Source organism: Phaenicophaeus curvirostris, chromosome 2 (assembly GCF_032191515.1).
Source record: "Phaenicophaeus curvirostris isolate KB17595 chromosome 2, BPBGC_Pcur_1.0, whole genome shotgun sequence".
In the NCBI taxonomy this organism is placed as follows: Eukaryota; Metazoa; Chordata; class Aves; order Cuculiformes; family Cuculidae; genus Phaenicophaeus; species Phaenicophaeus curvirostris.
Window position 1 is genome coordinate 43,298,034 of NC_091393.1, and position 24,147 is coordinate 43,322,180.

The following is a 24,147-nucleotide window of genomic DNA, read 5'->3' on the forward strand; positions in this document are numbered from 1 at the left end:
AGAATGTAAAACAATATTTATTATAGCTACAGCATTTAAGAACGCTCAGGAATGTGGATGAGATGTAGCAGCTGTTTTTATATTCCTTTCTGTGTTAATCAGAGATACAAGGCGGAGGATTTCTGGGTGAACAAACTTACCTGCAAAATAAAAGAAAGGAAAATTAAGTAAAAATGCTCATTTTCCTTTGTGGGAAAGGCTGGCAGAGAAGCGTTAGCAGTGATGTTGCTTTAGGCTCAAGATAAACGCCAAATTATTTTTTTAAGCAAGAGAGAACTCCCATTTTACTCCAACTATGGAATAACTGTAACAAGTTACAGCTATTTCTGCCCCAAAATTAAGACACTTAAGAGCTGAAAAAAGGATGCACCTTGACGAGGACAATTCCACGCTCTGTACCCTGCTTCAGCAAACCACCCCGACTACAGGTGCACATAGGGTATAGGCTGTAGGCTCTACTGAGACACCAGCTTAGTTTAAAGTTGCTGAGTTCTAGTAGGAGGGCAAAGACGTCATTCAGATATTAAGTATTCCAGCTATTCTGATGTTGTCATTTTCCCCCTTCTTCCCTAATAAAATTATTGCATTTTTCAGAGAGCTGCTTGTTTCCCTGAGGCGTCACCGAATTATAAAGAGGACTTGTCAGGGACTGTATCTGGTGATTGCTGGTCCTCTCTCCGACTTTCTCAGTGCCTAGTTTTCTCCCAGGACACGATGACTTGGAGTCACCATCCTCTTCTGGTGTTCAACTCCCTTGCTAAAATAATAAAAATTATTCTTTTACCCATCTTTTCATCCTTTCCAAAATAGTGAGAGGGAAATGGTGGGTAGAATAAAAATTAATACAATTGGCCCAAAACATTTCACTGAACTTGTTCTCACATGTACCTTTGGCTGGTCACACAAAAGCACAGATCACGTAGGAACAACAAATTTTACTTCACTAATTCATGAAACACTTAGAAAACAAGCTGCTAACAGAACATCAGTGAAGACTGAAGCCTTCTACAGAGCCCTCTGATGGTAAAGGGGGATCCTTAAAGATATGTAACAGTAATGAAAGCTGGGCCTCTCTAGGTAAAAGGTGATGTAAAAGGAACTTGGTGTAAATGAAATTCAAGCTCAATACATACAGATAAATGTAGGGTATTTTTACACTGCAATAAGTTTTTCCAAAAAATATTTAGGGTATTTCAGCAATGAGTAACATAGCTGGTTCTCACTTGCTCCAAACGTCTATCGGGAAAAAAAGACAATTTATATATTTAATTTCAGTTATGAAAGACAAAAAACAAAAATCCAAATGTCATACCAGCAGTTGAATCATAAAAACTCTGCAGTCTGCCAGGTGTGTTTTCCAGGTCTTCGTACTCAAACGCTTGCAGTATCATCTCACACCGATCCAACTGTTTTACAAACTTGGCTTCCGCAGTACACTGGCTTTCATATTCCTGAACAGATTTGCAGTTATAAGGAAAAAAAAAAAACGTTGTTCTGAAAGAGTATTAGACGCCTCTCATATATGTAGAATTTTGTTCACTAGCACAAGCCATGCCATAAATAATTCATGACACTTATGTCTTTCACTCTTTTTGAGACTGCTATTCAGCAAAGCACTTGAAATAAGTACATGCTAAATTTCTATTAAATGTAACAGCACTTAAGTACTCATTTCTTTTGCATACGCTAACTTGAAAACTTCCTAAGTGTTTTGGTTGAATCAGGGATGATATGGAGACCACCCTATCAATATACAAGTTAAGTAACAGGTTCCAGCTAACATTTGATAGTTAAAGATCTTTTCAGGCCTGGCTAAGGCTATGAATTACTACAGTGTGTGCCTACGTGTTACCACTACCTATTTTTAAGGCCTATTTTGCACTTTTCTTCACCACTTTTTATAAGGAGTTGCTCTTTATATTTCTCCTGTCACTCCTTGTTAATCTCTTTGGTCTAATCTGTCTGAGCTGCTTATATGTCTTTATGTCTCTTCTAGGAGCTAGGGAGGGGAGTCGTTAGGGAGGGCTTCCTCCCCTTCAGACTTTTAAGTCCTTTAATCTCTCTGCTACCTTTTCCCTCTCTCCAGTCACTGTCAGTATATATTTGTGAGTCATTCACACTTCTTGTCAACTTGAACAATTTTGCTGTCATTCATTTCCAGTGATAGTTGCACATGGTTTGCATTTCATTTTCTCTCTTCAAAATCTACTGCATTGTATTTGATGTCTCATTAGCTGGTCTTCTCCTGATTTCCAAGATCAGCCACAGAAAAACGTTTCTTTCTGTGCAGGTTACCATCACCTTGACACCTTTACCATCACCTTGACACCCTCAGCAGGTCTGACCACCATCAACAATCAGACCAGAGGCTTAAGTCCTTACTAGGTCCATCTGTGCCTTCAGATACACTCAACCTATTTAAGATACAGAGCAGTTCTGCACATGGGAGCCGCACAAGCACATGGGAGCAGCACAAGCACAGAAGAGTTTTTCCTGCTGACCAAAGAACATGGCATTTCTTTCAGCACCTTCAGACAAGAACTATGGCTGTAGGTGTCATTTACAGTAGCAAGATCCTGGGTTGTAATTCCAGCACAGTGATTCTCAGTTAAGTGTCATAGTAATTTTTTTGTCTGACATACTACTAGAAGCCTGTTTGTTCTTTTGCTTACTGCTTTAACTTTGAAAGTTATTTTGATAGACACGATCGATTCATATACTACTCCTTTTGGATCTGAACAATGCTTTGGATTTTGAATTGCATTTTTATCATTATTTTAGTAATCAATTTCGTTTTGACATTTTTACATTCCTTTCCTCCTTTCAGTCCAAGCTTTTCCCTATCTTTAAATTGTTCAAATACTACTACTTATTTTCTTAAATCCACTTGTTTTTATTAATTTTTTTTGGCTACCTAAAAGAACAAACTCTTGGCAGCACCACAAAGGAGAACTATGGCTGTTTACTTGTAAAGGTCTGCCTCACCTCCAGCAATTCTTTGGGATCACCAGTTACCAACCTCTTCATGTCATGCAACTCAACACATCCTATTCATACCTCAGCTCACATTAACCTCAAGAAACATCAGCTATTACATGTGCAACTGTGCATGGAGCTGAAATAAACGCTTACTGTTTTCTTCCTGCAGATTTTTTAAGAGTGCAAAATAACAGTATACTCTGGAAAAACACTAACTGGTCTCTAAAACACCACAGTCTGGCTTTTAAAAACTACTGCAGTGCTTTTGCTCTTGAAAATAAAAAAGCAGGATGGAGCTGAAGAGTGCTGACTCGATTACTTTAATGCTTTTTTTCAAATGAATTCTGGATTAAGTTATAAAGTAAATATATATCAAAGACACCTTTCTGCTACTTTCTCCCTTACACTACACTTGCAGAGTGCCCACCAATACAGTCCAAAGCAATAATCCTTGTAAGGCTGAAAGGGAAAGAGGGGCAGAGACAAGGGCAGAGCAGTGCAGGAAGGACTTGCCAAGAGTGTCAGCAGATCTTGTCCCACCCACTGTTCAGTTCTGGGCCATAAATTCCTTCATTCACAAAAAGAAATCAGAGGGAAATGCCTCTGGCTAGCTGAGAGCAGGGTACAATACTAAGTGATCAGAGGCTTTTCTGCCTTTATTTTCCTTCTTAAGAAGTACCTAGCTGTTCCACTAAAGATAAGACTAGAGGGGGTGACATGCAAGTATTAGATTCTTAGGTTACACTTGCTGTTATGTGGGTTACACTCATCCTGCTGCATTGAAGATTCTGCTAATAAATTATCCTGAAGCTAGAAACAAACAAACAAACAAAAAGATCTCAAGTGTGCATATGTTAAATTACAGTTAGTGAGAATGATAAAAAAACTAAAATGATGAAGAACTAACTGCATACTGAACCTGGCCTTGTACAATCTGAGAAGACTGAGGCAAAGAATATATGCCGTCCCACAGGAGTAATCTTACCTATCAAGAACTCCTCTTCCTCAATTATAACAGCCTCCCAAGGGAGAAGGAACCAGTGCTCACTAAACAAATGCACACACATCACTTCCCAGATCTGGTTATGCTGGTTTACCCTTTACCTTGAATTACAACACTGAAAACCCATCTCCATTGCCAGTTTCACCACACAACTACAGCAAGGAAAAAATGCCAAACAAACAGGGTGTTCTAACAAAGCGCAGAAATTGGCTGTAAATACCTGGAATTTAAATACAGTCCAAGTGGAAAAGTAAGAGTATCAGCATAAAACACAGTTTCAGCTCACAGAGTCCAAGAAACACATAATGCTTTGTTTGCAAGAACATGTGAACAAGAGATTGTGGATTCACTTGTCCCCATGCAACTGTTTGCCAGGAGAAGATAAAGCACAGTAATTATAAACTTAAATTGTTTCACCCCTAGTTTTCAAGTATAAAAGATCTTATGAATTCGCAGCATTAGTTTACATCAAAAAGTTAAATCACCTTCAAGACAAGCCAGCAACGTATGCCATTTGTAGAAAAACACAATTTTGTGTCTGCACACAACATTTAAATTTAAACCTGAAGTTATTATTAAATATTTTAGCCTAGTGGGCTGGATAATAAAGAAATGAAAGCCACATAATTATTACTTGCATAAAAAGCAAAAAAATATACTCCACAACATCATCAGCTCCCACTGTTTTACCAAAGTTTGGGGTTTCTTTTTGAAATGGATTCCAGTGACATTGGCTCATACCATTAGCTTTATCTTCCAAGCAATTGAATCCACCTTGATTGAGATCAAAATAAGAGATGACACAGGTGAATAGGATGTTTCACAGGTGAATAGGAAGAGGCCAATGGGTTACCCTGAACTTTACCAAAGGATTAAAAGAATGCATGCTTACTTCCCAGAGTTCATAGATTTCTTTGCCGAGGTCCTCTGATAGAAGCTGGGTCAGTTGTTTCATAGCTTCCTGAAAAAAACCCAAACAGTACCATTGTTCCAGTTTTTGAGCAAACACTTAATCTTTTTTTAAGAATTAACTACTTGTTACCAAGTATGTAGAAAACATCACATGGTACATTATTCTAAAGCACACATGTACATAAATCTGCCAGAAAGATTAGCACCACTCCATGAAGAATCTGTCTGGGGAGCTGCTTAAGTTAAGAGAACTAGTCAAAAAAAAACAAAAACAAAACCCAAGAAAAACAACTTGAAAGTGCATCCAATATCTTCAAGCATCCAAAAAGAAGCCCCAAGCAAAACAGGTAAGTCAAATGCCAGGGACCTACAGCCTATCAGCTCTGCCTTCCAGATTTAACTAGCAGAGGCAACATTTGAACTTAACAGGTTATAGGTGAGGTTCATAAAAGCAGCTTCAAAAATCTAACTCATGGTGTTGATGTCCCCCTCCCAAACACTCAACCACTAGCAGGGCTGACTGTGAGACAGGCAACACAACATAAGCTTTAAAAATCTCCAATTTTGAAAAACAGAAAAAAAAATATCCATTTAATATGCTGCAGCAATAAACACAGTGCTCACAGACCGAGATACCACTGGTTCAACAACAAAAATCTCGGCACACGGTTAATCACAGTATCAAACTGATACTATAACTAGCAAGCAGAAATTGTTCTGCACACGCTTTGTGTTCTCCCAACTGATCAGCCTCATTTCTGTGCTACTTCTACTGTTTTCCTAATAACACTAAGGGTTGCTTCCAAAACAATCAACATCACAAGTAAGACAGGTTTTCTGCCATGACTGTTTCTCCACTTCAAATATAAGGTACAGCTTTGCAACATGGCTGAACTGAATCAGCTGCTCCCCACCACAAGGTCTCATTCCTCCCAACCTCCTTCCAGTTCTGGAGCTCATCAGATTTCAAGGTAGCAGGGTAAAACAATCCAAACAACCCCAAACCAAAAATCCAAACTGTTGTTTGGTTTTTTTACATCAAGTTAAATTTTCTGCTGCCTTAGTCTTGGTGAGACAAGCTAGGTAAACTTACTGCACAAGCAGAAAACTTCAGAACCAGCCCAATGTCAGCTGTATAGCAAAGGGAAAAAAAAGCGTGAACTCTGCAGTGGGAGCAGCGTATTGATGATACAGCTCAAGCCACTTCATGAAATTGCTACCCTTTGTGTATTTTTACAACAAACTACTCAAAGTTAGCCTAAACATTTAATGCTTGACTCTCCTTTCCATAAAGTCTCTGACTGAAATGGGAGCAGAAAAAACTGGAAATAAACATACTTAGGCATCAAAACATCTTTTTCATTGCCTAAATGCCTAAATACAAATAGGAATTCCCGCTAGGCATAGTTCATGCCCAGTCTTTGGCATCAAAACAACCTTTAGAGATTTCTGGGAAAGGTGTTTCTTTTGTTGTTTAGTTTAAGAACACACTATAAACTACACTGAGAAAAAAAACCAAACCAAAAAAAAACCCAAAATTGTAAAGATAGCACCTGAAGAACACCAAGTACCTCTCTGACCTTTAATTTCCACTTTCTTAGCAAAGAGCTTACTCTTGGATTTAACCACAGCCTCCCAAACCCCAAGTTAAAACAGGTAAACCTAAAAATAATAATTACTGCCACAGTTTTGACACTTGAAGAGCTAATTGTAGCATTTAAAGTTTGCAAGGCACCACGTTGCCCTCTAGCTGTGGCTGGGAAAGTAGTTTACATTTTCTTCAATTAACTCAACAAACCAGGCAGAAATGACAACCCAACAGTTTGTGTATGCACAAGGCCAAAAATAAAATAACTCTGGGCATGCGCTCAAAGTCTCATGACACAAAAAAGACACCCGTGTCTGAAGTCCTGTGCAAATGGTTTAAATAAAGGCTCTGTCACAATCACAGTCTGGCACTACACAACTGATCCGCCATGAACTATCATCCACCCTTCTCAGGGCTCCTACTCCCTGCTCCCCACCTCTTGACAAGGCTGGTCTATGTGACTAATTCAGGCTATGAAATATCCAGCCAGCCAGGAATAAATGGCCAACATGAAGATTACTTCAAAGTTTCTCCTCCCATACCCTTGTACTTGGTGACATTACATGTACAAAACCTGTGAGATGAAAACTAGTTGGTTGTGGCCTAATTGTCCAATGCCAATTAAGTTCCTTGGAAGGTCTCTTCAAGTACAACCAGAACATTAAAAACATGCATACTGTTTTGCAGATGTGGCTTTGTGCCTTATGTCCGTACCTCTTCTCTCCTGTGTTTCTCCTCTTTTGAAATATTATCTGCAGGAGCAATATCTCCAACAATGCATTCAGCCATATCGTGAACCAAAGCTAACCGTATGCATCTGGCAAGAAGCAAAGACAATTATTAGGCTTTGAGCATTTTAAGTTATATATTCTTATTCAAAAAGCTGAGAGACTGCATAATTTATCCCCTTCGTATACTTTACAGGGTTGGGTTTTTTTTTTTTTAAATTTTATGTAACATTTTTCACTTCTTTGCTAAGGGAAGTAGTTTCTATCTATGTGACTTTAATTCCTGACTTCCAGCTACTGCTGCTTGTAAATGTACATTCAAGTATAAATACAGATTGCACAGGAGCACAACATTAAAAAATAATCTACTTAGCTTTTGTATGCTTGGCTGCAACAGGTAGAAGGTAACATGATTGAGACCATCCCAAATTCAATACATAATCTAACACTCACAGCTCTGTAGCTATGTCAGTCTCCAGCTGCACACTCAAAAAAGCCTTCACTATTTTCATCAGCTCCTGAAGTGACAAAGCAAACATGACTTCATACTAGAATCAACAACTCATTCAACACTAATTACACTCTCTTCTATGCTACATGATTTCTGAGGCTCCTTACTGCTGCTGAGTGCTAACCAAGTCTGATGAATTCCACACAGTGCATGGCTTTGTCTTTGCTGTCTGTTGCTTCAAAATGGGTTTTAACTGAGTATCTTCAGCTTGCTTAGTTATAGCTTGAGAGAAGGCCAGCTCAGAGCCTCTGTGTTAACAACTTGCCTCAGCGCCTACAGTTTAGCACCCCAGGTAAACGGCACCCTGTCCAAAGGGGGCAGGAAACAGAAAAGGGAAAAGTAGTTCCAGCTCCTTCAGTGAGTTTTAGAAGCTCTTCCTCAGGATGACGGGTAGTCCAAGTGCTTTGGTTGCAGCTCTCCCGTGACATTATCAGAAGCTCACAATAACCAGAGGTAGTTTCACCTGTCCTTGTTAAGGCTCTTGTCTTCAGTCACCAAAGCCATCATCGCCATCCTGTACATATGATCAGATACACTCTCCGGCTTTGCCACGTTGCTGTATACCCATCCCGTCCGTGGTGTTCTCTGTGAGAGGAGAGCGCCACAGCAATATAGCCATCAGACCCTTAGGTTTTAAAGTACCTCACTTTAGAAACACCAGCAGAACTTCCTCCCCACCTTCCACTGCAGTGAGCTTTGACGCTCCCGGGAAACGCCTGCCCCAAGGACCAGTCTTCCCCAAGGGTGGGATGGGAGGGCAAGGGATGCCCTCGTGTTGCTGTTCACACACGAGGAAAACATAGCAGCTTTTGCAAGAGGAGCAGCGGGAGCTTTGAGATCATTGAGTCCAGCCGTTCTCTCCGCTACTAAACCGCACCCCTGGGCATCTCATCCACCCATCCTCTAAATCCCTGTGGGGATGGGGACTCCACCTCGTCCCTGGGCAGCTCTGTCTGTGCCCCACAGCCCTTTCGGGGAAGAAATTCTTCCTGATGTCCAATCTGAACCTCTAGTTCTGGGGTTGTTTAGCCTGGAGAAGAGGAGGCTGAGGGCAGACCTCATTGCTCTCTACAACTACCTGAAAGGAGGTTGTGGAGAGGAGGGTGCTGGCCTCTTCTCCCAAGTGACGGGGGACAGGACAAGAGGGAATGGCCTCAAGCTCCGCCAGGGGAGGTTTAGGCTTGACATCAGGAAAAAAAATTTCATGGAAAGGGTCATTGGGCACTGGCAGAGGCTGCCCAGGGAGGTGGTTGATTCACTTTCCCTGGAGGTGTTTAAAAGACGGGTGGATGAGGTACTGAGGGATATGGTTTAGGGATTGATGGGAACGGTTGGACTCGATGATCCGGTGGGTCCCTTCCAACCTGGTTATTCTGTGATTCCGCGAACCTCCCCTGGTGCAACTTGAGGCCGTTCCCTCTCGCACCGTCACCCGCCGCTGTGGGAGAAGAGGCCGGCGCCCACCTCTCTACAACACCCTTTCGGGCAGTTGCAGACAGCGAGAAGCTCTCCCCTCAGCCTCCTTTCCTCCAGGCTAAACAACCCCAGCTCTCAAAGCCGCAGCCCACCCCACGCTCACCTTGAGCTGCCCCAGCAGCCGCAGGAAGGCCAGGAGCCCACAGCCCGAGCCCGCCATAAGCGCGCCGCCCCGCCCCGCTCCGCCTCCTGCGCCGCGCGGGGCCCACGGGCCCCGCGCGGCGCAGGAGGCGGAGCGGGGCGGGGCGTGTTCGTAGTCTCCAGTTATCACACCAGGAGGAGGTGTGGTTGAGAGCGGCCCTGAAGAGAAGGGTTTGAGGGTTCTCGACACGAGCCGCCAGTGTGCGCTCGCAGCCCAGGAGGCCAACCGTGTCCTGGGCTGCCTCAAGAGTAGCGTGGCCAGCAGGTGGAGGAAGGGGATTCTGCCCCTCTATTCCTCTCTTGTGAGGCCTCGCCTGGAGTACTGTGTCCGGTTCTGGAATCCTCAGCCTAAGAAGGATATGGAACTGTTGGAACGGGTCCAGAGAAGGGACACAAGGATGATCAGAGGGCTGGAGCACCTCTGCTATGAGGACAGGTTGAGAGAGTTGGGGTTGTTCGGCCTGCAGAAGAGAAGGCTCCGAGGAAACCTTATAGCGACCTTCCAGTACCTGGAGGGGCTACAGGAAAGCTGGGGAGAGACTGTTCACAAAGGCTTGAAGTGATAGGACAAGGAGAAATGGCTAGAAACTGGAGAGGGGCAGATTTAGACTAGACACAAGGAAGAATTTCTTCACTATGAGGGCAGTGAGGCACTGGCACAGGTGGCCCAGGGAAGTTGTGGCTGCCCCATCCCTGGAGGTGTCTGAGGCCAGGTTGGATGGGGCCTTGGGCAGCCTGATCTAGTGGGATGTGTCCCTGCCCATGGCAGGGGGTTGGAACTGTATGATTTTTGAAGTCCCTTACAACCCAAACCGTTCTATGATTCTATGATTGCAATGAGAAAAGCATCAGGAGAAGCTAGGCTGCTCAGGAGCCCAGCCACTGGGATGAGGAGAAGGGGAGGTGGGTGGCGTGACCCCTCCTGGGATGCAGAAGGGAGGAGTCATCCTTGGTGTGAAAAAGAGGAGGGCAGACAGGCAGGCAGGAGTAGCTCATACCTTAGTTAGAACTAGTCTTAACAGTGACCTCTGTCATGCTTTCAAAAAAGGACATGAATGGTAAATGGTGCAAACTTAATTGTTCAGAGAAGAGAGGGACATTACCAGAGTTGCTGCACTCAGAATTATAAAGTACACTAGTAACTCATTGAGCCTGGCTACTTCTAATCATTTCTGCTAGGTGAATACATAGCATGCTGAACTATAGAATCATAGAAACATTTGGTTGAAAAAGACCCTTGAGATTATTGAGTCCAACCGTAACAATTGGATGCTTTTCAAAATACATTGTGTTTCTTTGCTATTTTCATATTGCCAATGGAAATCACAGATAACGATTTAAATGTGGCAATGAAATGCTCTTGTTTTTGGAAAAGAGCATCTGCAGTTTGCCAAATGTCTACAGATGGCAGAGTATTTCTACTTTTGCTCATGTGTACACTTAAACACTCCCCAATTAATAATAAAAGCCCAGACAACATTTTGTTGACCATTTTAAGGCTATCTTCCCACAATAAACAAGAATCATAGACCAGGAAATTCATCAGCTTTGTGTTGTGCACAATCATAAACAAGTTGGTTGGAAGGCATCTCTGCGTGATGCACGCTCCAGCCTCCCTGCTGTAAGTGAATCACATCTATAGTGTTTTTGTCTTGACAGCTCTTGAAACAATCCAAGACAAAAATTAATTCATTTGTCTAGGTTAACTACCTTCAAAGTAAGCAATTAGTTTTGTAAAGTCCTCTTTGGACCTCCCAAGCCACTCCTGCTCGTGGTTTTTTGTTGCATAGTCAAGCGCTGCCAAGGAGAGTTTAGCTTTGTTGTGTTTGTAAACCCCATTCAAGTAATTGTAGGCAGCTATTATATGCTATATTGTATTAACGCTCTTTGACAGACAAGAGAGGCCTAGGGTTCATCAAACTTAGATCCCAACCATCTTGGTGGCCTTCTACTGGAGATGCCCTGTATTGATTTGAGAAAGGATCAGACTGAACCCTGTGTCCAACCAGGGCCTCACCAAGACCCAGCAGAGGGGGACAATAACTTTCCTCAGTCTCTTGGCCATACTTGTAATGCAGGCTACTGCGTGATTTGCCTTCTTTGGGATGAGAGCACATTTCTGTCCTTTCTGGCAGAGGCCAGTCTGTTTCTCTTTAGCTGGTACTAATGGAAGGGCTTATTCTCCCTTGGGTGCAGGGCTGAGCATTCCCCCTCATTTGTGTTTTTCCTTGTTGAACCTGCTAAGGCTTCGGTCAGGCCAATCCTTAAGCTTCTTAAAGTCCCTCGGAACTGAAGCTGTACTGTTTAGTGTGTCAGCCACCCTTCCCAGCTTAGTATTATGATAAAATTTGTTGAGGGTGCATCCTGTCCCATGGTCCAGGTTTTTAATGAAGACAATGAGCTGTATGGGCCCTAGTATCAACCTCTAGAGTACTCAGCTTATTTGGGCCCTCAAGCAGATTGTTATGCCATCAGTTGCCACTCCCTGACCCCATTGGCCTAGGCATTTGGCATTTTTCAATGCATCTAACAGCCAGTTTGTTCACGCCATATTTCCTCAGTTTGTGAGTGGAAGTACTGTGGGACATTATTCAAATGCTATACTGAAGTCAAGATCTGTTGTGTCCACTTCTCCCTCCTTGTCCCTGTAGTCAGCCGTTTCATCATAGGATACAATCAGGTTAGCCAAGTGTGATTTGTCCTTCATAGATCGATGCCAGCTATTCTGGTTTATCTTCTTGTCCTTTATAGGTGTCCTTCTTCATCAATTTTCTTTCTCTATCTTGCAGTCTCTGTGGCTGCAAACTGAATCTTTGGTTTTCTGAATGGTTGTCAAAACACTTTTTGAACTCAGAAAATCATAAAAACAACACAAAGTAGTTTAATAATTTGCATTTTAAATAAGATGCTGTATCTCGTTGCTGTGGTCTGACCCCAGCTGGCAACTAAGCACCACACAGCCACTTGCTCAACCCTCCCCCAGTTCCCTGTGGCACAGGGAGAAGAATGGAGGGAAATAAACACAAAAAACCACACCACCTCGTGGGCTGAAATAAAGACAGTTTATTAGGACAGCAAAGGAAGAGACAATAGTAATAATAAAAAGAGTATAGATAAAACAAGTGATGCACAATACAATTGGTCACCATCTGCTGACCAATACCTACCCCATCCTCAAACAGCGATCACAGGCCCCTTGACAAACTCTCCCCGAGTCAGACATGAGCATGATGTCATATGGTATGGAATATCCCTTCAGCCTGTTTGGGTCAGCTGTCCTGGCTATGCTTCCTTCCAGCCTCTTCTGCACCTACCTACTAGCAGAGTACGGGAAGCTGAGAAGTTCTTGACTTAGTATAAGCACTACCTAGCAACAACTAAAAACATTATTCTCCTACTAAATCCAAAACACAGCACTATACCAATTACTAAGAATAAACTCTATCCTGTCTGAAATCAGGACCATAAGCCCAAACCAGGATGCTAGTTCAGGAATGCTACTTCTAACTCTAGCTAGTAACATACGCTTTGTATTCCAACATTTCCAGAATCTTTCCATTCAATATACAATTTAGTATTCATAGCCCTTTAAATCCAGCGATCCATTTGGTTTTGCACATTCTTTTAACAATTCTTTAATATGGATGAATTTCGCACAAAACACAGGAGGAGGCATGATTTTCAATTTTATTGTATGATAAGCGACATTAATAAGGCTGGGGTCACAGGCCCCAGCTTTGGCTGTGCATTTAATTTAAAGAACACTATCAAAAGCAGCATACCCACGTTCATAGATGGATTTCCTAATGCACTCAATACCTCTGCTCCATTTGAACCATTTGGAGCTGTCAGTGCTCTGGAGACCTGAGTCTTCCAGTGGTGTTAGGAAAAAACGAAAGCTGATGAGTAACAGCATGGCAACAACATAATTTACCATCATGGTGGAGAAAATTTCCTAGGCATCAGCTATAAATAATGTCTTGGTTTATGTATTTCAGCACAGAATTTCTTTAGAAGTGTACACTAATGTATGTACCATTTATGTGGGATAAAATATACGCATGAGATACACTTGTACTTAATACAACAGATGTCGTTCTTTTGTAGCTGGATTTATATATTTTTTGTATTTATGTAATTTTTGTAGTATTTTGTAGTATTTGTATGCATGTGATTAAATATAATTTTTCTACTGTTTATGTAATGTTATTTTTTAATACTTTATGTAATTATTCTGAATAGAATTCATATGGAGAAATATTTGCTTATTTACACTATTTTTCTACCTAGTCATTCTGAGACAGTGTTAGAGGTATAATTTATAGCTTTTCTAAGTACTTACCATGTGTATCATATGTAGTATTAGATGCATAGAATCACTGTAGGCTGGAGGACTGTACAAATTTTAGCTCCATTAAAATCTGACATGATTTTATTCTTGACCAAGTAGCCCAAAACCAGAAACAAAATTGGAATGCTCATCTTTCAATTTTAAGCAGCTTTTTTATTTAATTCACAAACTTTAGCAAGGATTTGCAAAGTGTCCCTGTGGGATATGAAGATAGTGTTAAGGTTTAAGTCTCAGCCTTTCATCAGTCTCAGGTTTTTTTCCCCCATCTTTTGCCAGAACAGATGTCAATTCCAAAGGAGAAGTACCAAATTGTTTTGTTTACCGCAGAGTAATGATTAGTTGGAAGCTGGAGATGGCGCTCTCTGCCCACATATTATTGCTTCAACTACGTTTGGTGCTACCCAGTGCCAGCCTGAAATCGTACTTCAATTTCTTTATGAAACTAGCACTGTGGAAAAGAGGATGGTTTACATACTCGTCACAGTGATCTAAAAATCATCTCCACAAATGCCAGGCTACTGGAGACAGACCCATTAGCTACTCATAAGGTGAATCTCTATCAGCTTGTGATTTACATGAGGTCACAGCAACACTTGGAATTTTGAAAACTCTTATTTGTTCTGACAACAAGGACACTGCAGATCTTGTATTGGCAAAATATCTGCAGGAAAAGTAAATTGATTGGGTTCATTTGTTACCATCTGGTAGAATAAAACAGAAAAAAAGAAAAAAAAGTTGTGTAGTTCACTGGATGTAGCAAAATGATTGCGTATCACAGGCTCAGCAGGCAGGAACAGCAGCCCCGATGTCCTCCCTAAGAGCAAAAAGATTGCTAGTTCACTGTTTTACTTTATTTTTCTTTACCTGAGGTAATCTTAGTAATGGTGTAGAAGGAGCTTGTGAAAATCTGTTGCAAGAATCTTCAGTAATGGTACAGAAAAGAGAAGCTACTTGACTGACAGGTATGTGTATGCCATGTGGCTGTCTCTTCCCTGCCACACACCTTTGCTGATACCTGTGTCCTGGTGCCCAGGGAGATCTGTGCTGGCCTACACAGGCTGTCAAAACAGGTAGGAGAGGCACCAAGCACTGGTGTTTATGCCAAGGGCTAGATGTCTTCTGCTGGGGCTTACTCTAAAGCTCAAGCAGGCAAGGTTCATAGGAAATAGGTTAACATTGATGGTGTTAACTGTGGGCTGCCTATTATCTGTAAATATTGGCCAGATCCAGCCTCAGGCTAAGTAAACGACAATTTGTGCATGCCATTAGCATGTCATTTGACCACAGAGCCTAGTGTTTCAGGAGGGTCTGGTCTTTGGGTTTGTGCAGCAATACAGGCACCTGTATGCTGCATGTAGGAGCAATGGCTGTCACCAGGTTTTGTAGAGTTTTAGTTCCAAACGTGTGCATGGGAACCAATTAATACAGTTAAATGCACATAGCCTGTGAATTGTCTAAGCTCCTTCCGTGTGATGTTCGTAAGGAGGTGCTGCTGTGAAGGTCAGTAGACATAACCAGTGCTGATGGTTTATCTGTTGGTGCATGTAGAGCTCAGGAATTCTTCTGGTGTGACAGTGTCAGAAAACTTGCCATGTCTAACAGGCTGTGTTTGAGGGGATCACCCAGCTGCCCCCTTCCTCATGCCAGCATGAGGCCATCTCAGATGGCATCTCATAAGCCCTCAGTTGTTTATGGAGCAACCCAGCAGGCTGTTTTCTCTCCTGTGATCCTGCTGATCAGGTGTGGCTGCAATCTACTCACAAATGCTCTGTGTGGAGGGAGGTGGGACACTGCAGAAAGCAGTGCTCTAGTTGCCCTTTCCCAGCAGTGGCGCAGCAGCCCTGTCCTGTGAGGTGCCACACCAGAGCCACCACATCAGAAAAAGCGAGAGAGCAAAACTGAAACATGAAAAGTGAGGAGCTTGTTTTAGTCTTTGGTGAAATGTGTGCGAGCATCAATAGAAAGTATATCTGAAGGCTGAGGAGAAAATACACTTATGGTAGTCTACCTGTAGTTGGCAACAGCTGACCAGAGTAGCCCTGTTTAGTGTAGGTAACCTGTAGGATCACTACCAAAAAGAAAAATGTTCTTCCTGCTGCTGTTGCATAACACCTTGGGCTTTCTGTGATTAACAAGAGATTTTCTATCAGAACCCTTACGATTAGCCTATCTAAACCTACAAAATGAAAAAAAAGTGTTTTTCCCTTATTTGTGAACCCGATCTGCAGAGACAAGTAGAATTTTAGAACACTGCATTTAACAAAAAAAAGTCAATGTAAGAGCAAATCAATCTTACATGAGCAGAACATTTCTAATGTAAAAAGGCAGCTGAATTAGAGGATTAGGTCACACTGCCTGATTAACATCATTTGATCTTCTGCTATTGAAAAGCCACTGGGCTTCTCAGAGAATGAAAGCATTCAAACTTTAAATGAAACCACAAGCCTAGCTTTAAAAAAACTTCTAAACTAAAACCAACTTGCCTTGCTTCAGTAATTGTCAGTTTCTCTCTGCTGATGGGGGGTGCATCCAAATCGGGATTTAGAAAGCCCTCACATTTCGATATAACAAAGAAGGGCTGCAAATCTGAACAAAGGCATCTCAGGCACTACCTGGAAGAGGCATGTGAAGCTTGCCTTGCTTTGCCATATTGTATTTATTTCTTGTTTAAAAGAAAGATACACTGAGATCTGTTTTCTCTGTAACAGGTTCACTGTTGGTTTTGCCTTTCTAAATTTTTTGGTGGGACACAAGAAAACACATGAAGCTCACCCTGGCCTGCAAGGCCCACTCAGGGTCTCAGAGGTACCCACTGATGACGTTTGATAAGAAAGCAAGAGAGGAAAGAAGTTCTAGTTACATTTGTTATTATTAAAATGATACTTGTTTTAACTTGAATGACTAATGAACATTTTTAATGAAGGAAACTTAAGCTAAAGTTTTAACTCTTGCATGGGAGCCTCCAAGCAAAATCATAACAGATCAGCCTCAATCTTCTGGAATTTTCTAAGGTAAAGCAAGAAATAAGGAAACTTTATGTGATATCATTAAGCCCTTTGTCACTGAAAACACCAAGAACACTAAACTATACATTAAAAAAAATTCCTCTGGCTACCTCTCATCTTTTCTCTTAAGAAGTTTATCCTGGTTTTGTTTATCATGCTTAAATGAGTTTTGGAGGAATTTTTGCAGTCCCCTGCCATTGTCAACACTTAGTAAACAGCAAGTAGGCAGAAATTAAAGAATTTATTTTCTGTCTCTAATGACATGATGATCAGTTTGCTCAAAGGATTTTTCTGTGCTCTTTTGAAAGTATTAACCAGTACTCACAAGAAGTCTCTCTTTTTTTTATTATTTGAAAATATGCTCATTTAAGATTCATTATATTATTTCCGGTTATGATGTTATTTCAGTTGCTATATATGGAGAAAAGCAATATTTTAAAATATGGAAAAGCCATGAATAGTCTTGTCATTCCCCCCATCAGGCTTTTAGGCACTGTGCTTTCCTATAACGAGCAGATAGATCCTGCTCAAATGACTGCATTTTCAGCAGGCTCACAAATGTCAGCCAAGTCAGACCCTGCATAACTTCCAAAATCAAATGTGACTGGACATGTAACAACGTAAAGAAAAATAAACCCTGAAAGGTGCTCTGAATTAGGATGTAATTTTTTTTTCTGACATGCAAGAAAGAACAAAATGGAAATTTTATCACAGCTCTGCTTCCTTTCGAGTTCCCCCACCCACCCTTATTACTATGAGCAACATTTTCTCAAAATAAAGGCACACCGATTTGTTTGTTATTTTAGGCTCTGAGAAGGTCAGACTAGAATGCTGTCCAAATATATGCCGCAAGTCCCATTAAGGACCCATAAGCGTGCTTATCTCCATCCGTTACAAGCCAGTTCATTGTCTGCCAGGGAGAGCTCATGATACTACAACTCTGTGTTCCGCTCTATAGCTGTACATGCTTGTGCATCCTTGCAGGATCTGAATCCGCTTCATTCCTGTCAGTTCTTATGCAGGGAGAGATTCATGTAATTAATTGCATTAGCCTCATGCTGCCCTACTGCTTGTCTGCTATTTTGCTGGCTGGTGACACAGCACTGAAGCCTCCCTTCCCCTCTGTCACCCTGCACGGCACCCGCAGCTGCGCAGCCTCATCTGTGTTCTGCCAGCCCTGAGGCTGCTGCAGGGGCTGCAGGGAGGCTGCCAAGGGTAAGACCCAGAGCCACAGCTGGGGGCTGTGCTCCTTCCTCTCTACCATCACCCATGCAGCTCCTGCACTAATAAAAAAAAAAATAAACCTGCTAGCTGTATTTGTCCAAATATTTGAGCTCCTCACATACACCTGGACAAAACACACCAGCTATTGGCATGCTCTTGCTAATCCAAGGGAACCTTCTGCACAGGCCTCTGCTTTCTAACCTGAGATTGACTTTAATTACCCATTATTTTACCTTCCTCTCTGCGAGCCTGTCGCTGAGTGCATTGTACCACCCAGCGTATTAGTCAATCATCACGGCTTACGGAGCGCTATGCTTTACGTGTTGGCTTCAGCGTCATTCATGTGCACCAACTGGAGACAGCGAGCAGTTTTAAGATGCTGGGTAGATTTAAGCATGCTAGGGCCTGTCTGTCCCTATAGTAAATAGCTTTGCTGACATTCAAGCTGCACATGGCTTGATGTTAGGTCAAACAAAAATGTCACACTATAATCAGTTTTTAAATAGCTGTTTCCGGCTCAGTTAGTACTGTATAGTTCCAGAAGAAAAAGCACTTACAAGTTGACAGACAGAAAGAGGAACTGTCTGTATAGGATGTTTGCCTAATCCCATCCCTGCCCTTGCCTGCCAGGCTTGGAGTCTTTGTTTGTTTAAAAAAAAAAAAATTGCGTATACAATTTAATGCCACCGAACTTTTCAGCTGGGCAGACTCTAAAGAAAACTCATTAAGTTCTGGGGAGAGCTCTTTGGTGTAGCTATGAGGGGTTTGGGTGGCCCAGTGAGTACTCTGCCCTCAGCAGCACTTGGGGTCTTGATTCAGGGGCACTATGCTGCTGAGATGCCATTGCCTGGAGGAGACATGTAGGTAAAATCCCAGTGAGGTTTGACAGCTGAAAATGTTTTCACATTCCCTGATACCACTCCTTAAATTACGCTCTACCTCGGAACCACCCTGTGGAGGATGTGGACCACAGAGGAAGCCGTGTGAGGCTGGGTTCCTCTGTCAGCCACTCATTTTGGTGTAGATGGCTCCATATGGTTTCAGTGAGGCTCGGACACCCTGCCTTCAATGGGCACTACCATACCCATGGGGCACAGTGAAGGCTTCCAACGGGGGACAGCAGTATTCCCCAGGGGCCTGGTCTCCCAGCCACCTAGACGGGGCAGTGGGTCAGAGCATCCTGTGGTGAGGCTGAGGTGTGTAGGTGTGTATGAATCATGCTCAAGGCAGCTCTGTTCTATCACTGCCACTTTCCCCAGATTGTCGATGTGTGAAATTGAGGGGCATGGTTTAGTATTTGATAGGAATGGTTGGACTCGATGACCCGATGGGTCTTTTCCAACCTGGTGATTCTATGATTCTATGAAATACTACCCACCTGCAGCTTTTGTCTTTTAGTCCACCAGCTCTCTTGCAAATGGATGGCAGTAATCAGAAGGTGACAGTGTTTTCCATCGTAGAACAGTTGTAGAAGGCAAAGCATGAGACATCTACAGAGACTAATGACAGGAGGTTGTGGAGAGCAGGGAACCGGCCTCTTCTCCCAAGTGACAGGGGACACTTCCCTGAAGGTGTTTAAAAGACGGGTGGATGAGTTGCTGAGAGGTATGGTTTAGTGACTGATGGGAATGGTTGGACTCAATGATCCAGTGGGTCCTTTCCAATCTAGTGATTCTATGATTCTATGACAATGTGTGATCTTTCGGCCCAGAACAACTGTGTTGGAGGAGCCAGGGAAACCAATGAAAGAATAAAACAGTGGTAATGGTTTAGTGGAAAGGAGGAAATCAGCCTTTATTGACTTCCACTGTAACATTTTTCTTCTTAATTTGATGTCTGGCTCTGGTATTTCTAAGAAGCTGGGAGGCTGAGAAGGTGCTATAGATATGACCACATGCCAACATGAGAGTCATGCCCAAGCACCCCTGACTACTGCTTCACCAGTGCTGCTGACTCTGGCTTGTAGGTTCTTACTTGTCAGTCATTTCCTTTCCTGATTAGGTCAGAACAGTGGCACCAACCTGAGCGTGTCTACACAGGATTTCCTGCCATGTAGATTTTCCTCAGTATTTTGAAACAAGAGGTACGCTAAGCCTTTTAAGTCAAAAACCAATTTTATTTTGATAGAGGTGTATTTCCAAGCTGCATTTAGACAGTAAGCAGTAAATTTTCACTCAGTCCTCGTTTCACATCATAGTTACAGCATGTGGTGGCTACTGTCTAATCACATAATGATAAACGTGATAGATATGCAGAACCCTTCCACATTCAGACTGTAGAAGATAAGCTTTTGCCAAGTGCAGTTACAAACTATGGGGCACTATGCAGGGAGAGCCGGGAAAATTATTACAGACTCCAAGAGGTAGAGCAAGATAATCTTTTGTTTACAGCTACACAACATTTCTTAACCCAGAAGTAACTTTTATTACAGCTCAAATTTGTATCAGCAAATCCGTTCCTTTTAAGTACAGTTTAACAACTGGGAATGACTGTGCTCTTGCTTACCTGCTGATGTGAAGGCAGATGGTTGCTGTTGCATTCACCCTCAAGGGAGACACTTAGGGGGTTGTAGAGAGTTCATCCTCACTAGGAGTTGGGTAAGGGAGAAATAGAGAGGTAGAGTATATATAGTGCACAGCAAATGTGTGAAAAATGACCATGCATTCAAAGTCCAACTACTTCTTCCTGGTTTAGGCCATCCGCCAGTACAAAGAATAAAATGGGACTAGGGGAGCCAACTGTGGGTGAGCTTGCTCGAGACAGCATGAAAAATAGCGTGAGCTGAAAAAACAAATGCTGTGATTTGTGATCTTATGTGATACAGATCAGCCAGCCAAGAGGACTCACACTAGAAAAAGAAAAGGTGTTGCTGGTGGTTCAGGCAGAGACTTCCTAAATTTGAGTTAACACTGTGTTGTGGGGGCCTTCTTTCTCATAAAAAAACAAAGTGCAGGGTAGGGGGTAGGCAATGACATTTGTGTTGCACTTTATATGTAAAATCATCATGTATGCCATGATGAACCACCAAATATATGCAAGGTTTAGAACTGTAAGCTATCCCCCTTTGTCAAATAAAAACTTAGAGAACTCAGGCAAGGGAAACCTTTCTTTCGTCTTACAGAACTTAAAATGCACTCAGGCATTCAGCCAAAAGATGCTTTCTAGGAAATCAGAATTGTATAACTGAATCTTACTTAAACTATGACAGTTACTTGGGTTTTTTCTTGTTATAAATACTTCACCTCCTTTCTATAGCACAACACATACACAGTATTCATCAGCATGTGATTAGTAGACATGCTTTTGCAACATCACACATCATTCTTGTTAATGAAGATCAGAGAATCACAGAGTGGTTGAGGTCAGAAGGGGCTTCTGGAGCTCATCAGGTCCAACCTGCCTGCTCAAAGCAGGGTCAGCTAATATAGTCTTTCCAGGGCCATTTTCCAAATGTCATTTGACTGTCTCCAAGGATGGAGACTCCATAAACTCTCCAGGCATCTTCAGTGACAAAATATCAATCTTTGGTGCCACCTTTTAAAAACAGAGGAACTTCCCATATTCAGCTGTTTAAGTGAAAAAAGAGACATGCTAGAATGAGAACTAAAGGGAAATTAACATTTATACTTTTTGCTTTGCTGACTCCACATTCTTTAGTTATATGTAAAAATTTATGCAAGGATTTTATGAAGTGCTTCTTTATACCCACAATTTTACTGTTTCTTTGCAAGTGGATCATAAATCTTCAAAATTTTCTAAAGCTAAGACTTGCAGCCTTGTACCACTGAAGTTCCCAGGATTCTTCAGTATTATGAATTGTCTTCTGAGGTACCACTGCTTTTCATATCCTGTATTTTTCATATGGACTATCTAATATGATAGTATCAACCTGAATTTCTGCTGTTTAGAAAAATACTGATTTTACCTTACCTGCCCATTAAACTAAGGATCTTTAGGTGACACAAATGTGCAGACGCAAGAATATTTTCTTTCCCCAAACCCTCTTCACTTGGGCACTTGATCATGAATATATTTTATATTTTAATTCAAATTTGTTATCAATTTACAGGTTGTGTGGACATATCTAAATAAAAGATGTGCCTTTTTGTAAAGTATGTGTCTCAGCAAGGCTTTTTGTCTGAGTACATTGGAAGATGTTATATATGCCTTCATAGGTGCAGGTGTGTTTCTGTTCTGTGAGAATATGGGTTTTGTTTTTCCATTGTTTTGCTAAACATTTTCATAAGCAGAGGAGAAGGATCTCTATCAGAGAGCACTGAGTACAGAAGGGACACAGTACACTCAAGAAAGCATTTCAAGAAAGACTCAAGAAACCATTTCAAGACTGCTGGTAATTGCAATATCCCAGTGAGAGTCACCCTGATAAACTGCTGTGCCGAAGTATCCCGTTGCAGGACACTGATAGATTAATGCGTTGACATTAGGAAGATGATAGCAATGCTTGGACAATGATGCAACATGAAAAATAATCACTGCTTTTTGGCTGTAGGGAGGGTCATTTGAAATAATGGTACAAAAGAGTTACATTATTAAATTGCTGGGGTGAGATTTGTAATTGTCTTGGGTAATGTAGTTGGCTGACCTTTGTAAACTAGTTACTGTGCAGTTCACAATTCACAACAAAATGTCTGTGTACTGGCTTCTTTGTCTAGCTGCTTTTTTTTTTTTTTTGAGAATAGGTTTGATTTTTACAAAGCTTGTCAGTAAGATTTGTGCTGTCTCAAAGTTCTTGGTTGTTGTTTTTTTTTTCTTTTTACTATGTGAACATTCAATCAATCCAATATGACAACATAAAGAGGTGCAGGTGGCTGTTGAGCTGGAGGAGATTGCCTGTCAAAATTACCTGGTAGAAAGGGGAGTCTTCTACCTGGCCAACTGAAGTTTGGCTCTGCTAACTTAATTTATTTTCCATGATCTAAGATTTATTTGCTTTTTGTTTCAATTTCAATTCTCTTTTTTTCAATTTATTTTTAATTTCCCTCAATTCCCCCTCCTTTTTATTTACAGTTTCCCATTCCTTCATAACTTAGCTCCTAAAAGATACATTATTAAGTAAATGGATTAGATAAATATTATTTTGAAAGGAAACAAGTGTACCACTCCAGAAAAGCTGCATGACTGAGTTTGCTGGCAGAGGAAAAAATGTTGGTCTCATGCTTCACCATTCATAGATCAGGAATGTTTTAGTGTCCGAACTTGAAGGCTAAAGAAATATCAAACAATGATATTTCAGATAATTGAATTTGGGGCTTTGTGAGTTTTTTTGTGGTTATTTCGTGATAATTAAGGGCTAGTCTTGGATTTTAGCTTTTCATTTAGCTGTTCTCTGAAACTCCAGGTCATTTAGAAGTAATTGCCAGAGATTTCTCTCAGTCTCTGCCATTTCAGCTATCAAGTTGCATTTTCTTCCCTGGCACATGATAGGAATAAAGCTCAGTAAAGAAAGAAATTGGAAGCCATTTCAAGATTGGGTAGGGGCATGTGTGTAGTTTTAAATACTGGACGTATAAAAATCAAACCGCTGATTGCGATTCTGAACAGAGAAGGCAAACCCACTGTGTTTTGGTTTGGGTTTAGTGTGTGTAGAGCAGTTCTGACTTCTCAGTCAGTTCCATCACAAAGTGGGACCAAGATGAGCAGCAGACAAAACCAAAATCAAATCTGTTGCATGGGAATTTGGGTTGACGTGAAAGGTGAGTTTCTTAGCTGAGGGAGGAGCAGTCCAGATGTTCCAGCAGCCCCCCCAAAAAAGTTAAACCAATTTAGGGAATAATTTTTTTGAATATATATATATCTTAGAGTCCTGGTAAATACAGCATTTTAGGATTTCATTATACTTCCATGTAGAAATGGAAGCTCCGCCAGGGGAGGTTCAGGCTGAACATTAGGAAAAAAATTTTCATAGAAAAGGTCATTGGTTACTGGAACAGGCTGCCCAGGGAGGGGTTTGAGTCACCTTCCCAGGAGGGGTTTAAGGGATGGGTGGATGAGGCGCTGAGGGACATGGGTTAGTGATTGATGGGAATGGTTGGACTCGATGATCCGGTGGGTCTCTTCCAACCTGGTGATTCTGTGATTCTGTGATTTTTGAAATATGAATTATTTTTTTACACAGATTAATCATACATTTGTTCTCTTGTGGCCATGGCCAAGATATTCAGTTTATATTTGAATTATGTGTTCAGATACAAACTTACAGCTCCATTTC

At 41.7% G+C, this 24,147-nt stretch overlaps 1 protein-coding gene across 1 annotated transcript; it reads right to left on the reverse strand.

Annotated features, from left to right (window-relative positions):
- Positions 1-4: 4 nt before the first annotated feature.
- HDDC2 (HD domain containing 2) lies at positions 5-9,373 on the reverse strand. The gene is made up of 6 exons (XM_069850970.1): positions 9,301-9,373; positions 8,185-8,306; positions 7,197-7,299; positions 4,875-4,943; positions 1,313-1,451; positions 5-140 (listed from the first exon to the last, which is right to left on the reverse strand). Exons 1-6 carry the CDS (start codon positions 9,355-9,357, stop codon positions 46-48), a joined length of 585 nt encoding a protein of 194 aa, XP_069707071.1. The 5' UTR covers positions 9,358-9,373; the 3' UTR covers positions 5-45.
- Between the last annotated feature and the right edge of the window lie 14,774 nt (positions 9,374-24,147).

Excerpts from the sequence above, each read along its gene's own strand:
- HDDC2 (XM_069850970.1), bottom strand. The coding sequence starts at position 9,357 with ATGGCGGGCTCGGGCTGTGGGCTCCTGGCCTTCCTGCGGCTGCTGGGG. Across the intron at positions 7,300-8,184 it reads AAGAGCCTTAACAAGGACAG|ATGCATACGGTTAGCTTTGG; the intron begins GTGAAACTACCT and ends GCTTCTTGCCAG. Across the intron at positions 1,452-4,874 it reads AAATCTATGAACTCTGGGAA|GAATATGAAAGCCAGTGTAC; the intron begins GTAAGCATGCAT and ends AAATCTGTTCAG.